Source organism: Lucilia sericata, unplaced genomic scaffold, assembly GCF_015586225.1.
Source record: "Lucilia sericata isolate MDLA Ls3-8-SP2 unplaced genomic scaffold, ASM1558622v1 Contig000504F_arrow, whole genome shotgun sequence".
NCBI classification, from domain to species: domain Eukaryota; kingdom Metazoa; phylum Arthropoda; class Insecta; order Diptera; family Calliphoridae; genus Lucilia; species Lucilia sericata.
In genome coordinates this window covers 311,997-315,413 of record NW_023994518.1, presented here as the reverse complement: position 1 = coordinate 315,413, position 3,417 = coordinate 311,997, and the positions used below count along the sequence as shown (strand labels likewise).

At 38.2% G+C, this 3,417-nt stretch overlaps 1 protein-coding gene and 1 pseudogene across 1 annotated transcript; both read left to right on the top strand.

Annotated features, from left to right (window-relative positions):
- Nucleotides 1–7: 7 nt before the first annotated feature.
- LOC119605623 lies at nucleotides 8–1,558 on the top strand. The gene is made up of 2 exons (XM_037958838.1): nucleotides 8–599; nucleotides 1,440–1,558. Exons 1-2 carry the CDS (start codon nucleotides 80–82, stop codon nucleotides 1,556–1,558), a joined length of 639 nt encoding a protein of 212 aa, XP_037814766.1. The 5' UTR covers nucleotides 8–79.
- Nucleotides 1,559–1,560: 2 nt separating this feature from the next.
- Nucleotides 1,561–2,965, top strand: LOC119605622 (annotated as a pseudogene).
- Nucleotides 2,966–3,417: the final 452 nt, after the last annotated feature.

Genomic DNA, 3,417 nt, shown 5'->3' with positions numbered 1-3,417 from the left:
AGATCTGGTCAATACATCCGCCGCCCCAGTTATAGCCCAATACGTCCCAACATCATCAGCTACCACAGCAGCAACAATAATGCGCCATCCCACACTAACCCCCATCGGTGCATCATCTGTCAATAACGCTGGTGGACAAATGATTTATACAACATCATCTGGCGATGTTATTACAGCCGGTTCACAAAAGATCTACCTACAAAAAGCTCCCGTATCCGTTACTTCAGGCACTCAGGGTGTTAATATCATTAATACAAGTAGTGGTCAACAATTAACAGTACAAAATATTGCCGGTGTTCAACACATAAGTTCGGCAACGGGTGGCAATGGTTCGACATCGACGGGTCCCTTAATCGTTACGACATCAGCTCGCAATGCCGTTCAGCAGCTGTCGCAACAACAACAGCAACAACTGGTCGGTCAGGCGACACAACAAATTGTTTGGCGTCAAATAGGTTCGACAAATGTAACGACCAATCCTGCCGGTATGTTGACGGGCACCGCAAATACTGATGGTACGGTTGCGGGAACTGGCAATAAAATAGTCTGGACAAGTCGTCCGGCTCAGAAGAGGCAGCTAAATGGTCCCGAGAGCACAGGTGAGTTGAATTTAAATGAGAAAACACATTAAAAGTTCTTGTTCAGTGCTAGTTCAGTTCTAGTTCAGTTCTAGTTCAGTTCTAGTTCAGTTCTAGTTCAGTTCTAGTTCAGTTCTAGTTCAGTTCTAGTTCAGTTCTAGTTCAGTTCTAGTTCAGTTCTAGTTCAGTTCTAGTACAGTTCTAGTTCAGTTCTAGTTCAGTTTAGTTCAGTTCTAGTTCAGTTCTAGTTCAGTTCTAGTTCAGTTCTAGTTCAGTTCTAGTTCAGTTCTAGTTCAGTTCTAGTTCAGTTCTAGTTCAGTTCTAGTTCAGTTCTAGTTCAGTTCTAGTTCAGTTCTAGTTCAGTTCTACTTCAGTTCTAGTTCAGTTCTAGTTCAGTTCTAGTTCAGTTCTAGTTCAGTTCTAGTTCAGTTCTAGTTCAGTTCTAGTTCAGTTCTAGTTTAGTTCTATTTCAGTTCTAGTTCAGTTCTAGTTCAGTTCTAGTTCAGTTTAGTTCAGTTCTAGTTCAGTTCTAGTTCAGTTCTAGTTCAGTTCTAGTTCAGTTCTAGTTCAGTTCTAGTTCAGTTCTAGTTCAGTTCTAGTTCAGTTCTAGTTCAGTTCTACTGCAGTTCTAGTTCAGTTCGAGTATACTTGGTGAAGTTACTGTTTTTTATTTCTATACTATTTTTTGTGAGAAATGAGTATATTTTTTCAAATTTTTTTTAAGATTAGTACATCATAAGTAGCTACTCCTTACAATTGAATATAAATAAGAATCTTTTATTGCAAAATATAACATTTATGCTAATATGTTTTTTTCTTTCTTTTCATTTCTTCCTAAATTCTGCTTATTCAACAAAAAAGACATCAACAAGTTGCTATTAAATCGTAAATTTTCACAACGAAAAATTGTACAACAACAACCGCAATTGTTGCAACAGCAACAACAAACACAAGATGATGATTTGTCCGGTGTTATGTAACAATAAGTGGCCAGGACACAACAACAACAACGGCTGTAACTTATAACACACAACATCAACAGCACCACCAACAGCAGCAACAACAACAGCAAATACAAAAATTACCTGGTGGAAAGTTATTAACATGCCCCTCCTTCCTCTACTAGTCTCAGAAGTAAATCTACAGCCACATCAACAACAGCAGCAACAACAACAGCAGCTGCAGCAAAAGCATAATACAGCTGCTGCCATAGCAGCTAATCATAATTACAGTTTACAACCAACGGGCGGCCTAATAACATCGCAAGCCTCACAACAGGGCAATAAAAATTATTTAACCACAAGTTCTAGTGGAGGAGCTGCGACAAATTTACAATTACAAATGCTTCAGAATTGCAGACGGCAGCACAAAAGCTCCACCAAACAAATAACTCAATTTGAAATTAAATTTTGTTGCCCACAAATCCTCAACAACAGCAGCAACTGCAACAGCAGGCACAACAACAACAGACAGTGGTATTAAATAAAGCCAACATGCAGCAACAACAACAACTATTGCCACAACAATTGTTACAGCAAACGGGTAAATTGAAGAGAGAGCGAATATTAAATATTATTGGGGCCGCACAAGTGGATAACAATACAAACAGTGCAACCGGGTTGGGCACAGTGACTGCCACTTCGGTGGGATCCAATACGGGTGATAACAACAAAAGGGTATTGTATACCAGCTTGTTGAATGTAAAACCCTTGCAGAAGAATAACGCTGGCCAAATGCAGGTACAAATTGGTCCTCAAGGTATGACACATGCTGTTTTACGTAGTCGCATTGCCAACAATCAAGCCATATTCGCCAATATGCGAACAGTGCCTGTAGCTACCGTCTCAGCGGCAAGTAATAACAGCCACAATAATACAACATCCGCGGGAGCTGGAACCACCACATTGCAAGTTGTCTCACAGTCCACGCAACTCAATGCAAATCAAATCACCTCCACCACTAGCAACCCCCTGGGAGCCACGCTAAATGCTTTAAGTAATAATAATAATAACAGCGATGGTTCTATGCATATGCAGCAGCAGCAGCACTCATCTTCATCCCTGGGAGGGGACATCAACTCATCAACCACCTCTCTAACAAACATTAGTCATTCTGTGAGCGATCTTAAATCCGCCAACAATGTTTTAAATATGGATAATGCTTCTACAGTCGTTAGCAGTTTAAATAATGCAAATAGTACAGCAACGGTAAATAGTAGCTCTTCAGCAAATGGTTCTTCCGCCAACAACACAACGACTTTAATGGCCAATACAAATAATATACAAAACACAAACAACAACAACAACAATAGCAACACCACGACAATCAATAGGTGAGACGAGGCAAGATAACTACCATTTAGGGTCTTCAAAACAATGGATATTCAACAAATAATCAATGTAAATATCAAAGATGTGGCGAAAACTTTGTTAAAACTTAATAAAAGTCGCCCCAACAACGATGATGATGATGATGATGAAGATGATGAAGAAGATAAAGTAGATGAAAAAGGAGATGTGAAAAAGAACAACAAACACAATAACAAGAAAAGTTTCACAAATTTAGAGCAATTATTTGCTGCTGTTTGAACTATTTGAAGAGAGACAATAAAGATAATATACTTTTTGTGTACGTACTACAACAATAATAACAACAACAACAACAACAACAACAACATCTACAAAATACCATTCCACAATGAATACAGTTTTAAATTTGAAAATAAGAAAAACAACAGCTAGTTTAGAGAAAAAATATGAAAAGAAAACAAATGCTGTAAACAATTTACAAAATGGCTGGTTTTTCTTAGATTTTTTTTAAATTAAAATATTTAAAACAG

Excerpts from the sequence above, each read along its gene's own strand:
- LOC119605623 (XM_037958838.1), top strand. The coding sequence starts at position 80 with ATGCGCCATCCCACACTAACCCCCATCGGTGCATCATCTGTCAATAAC. Across the intron at positions 600-1,439 it reads AAATGGTCCCGAGAGCACAG|ACATCAACAAGTTGCTATTA; the intron begins GTGAGTTGAATT and ends TCAACAAAAAAG.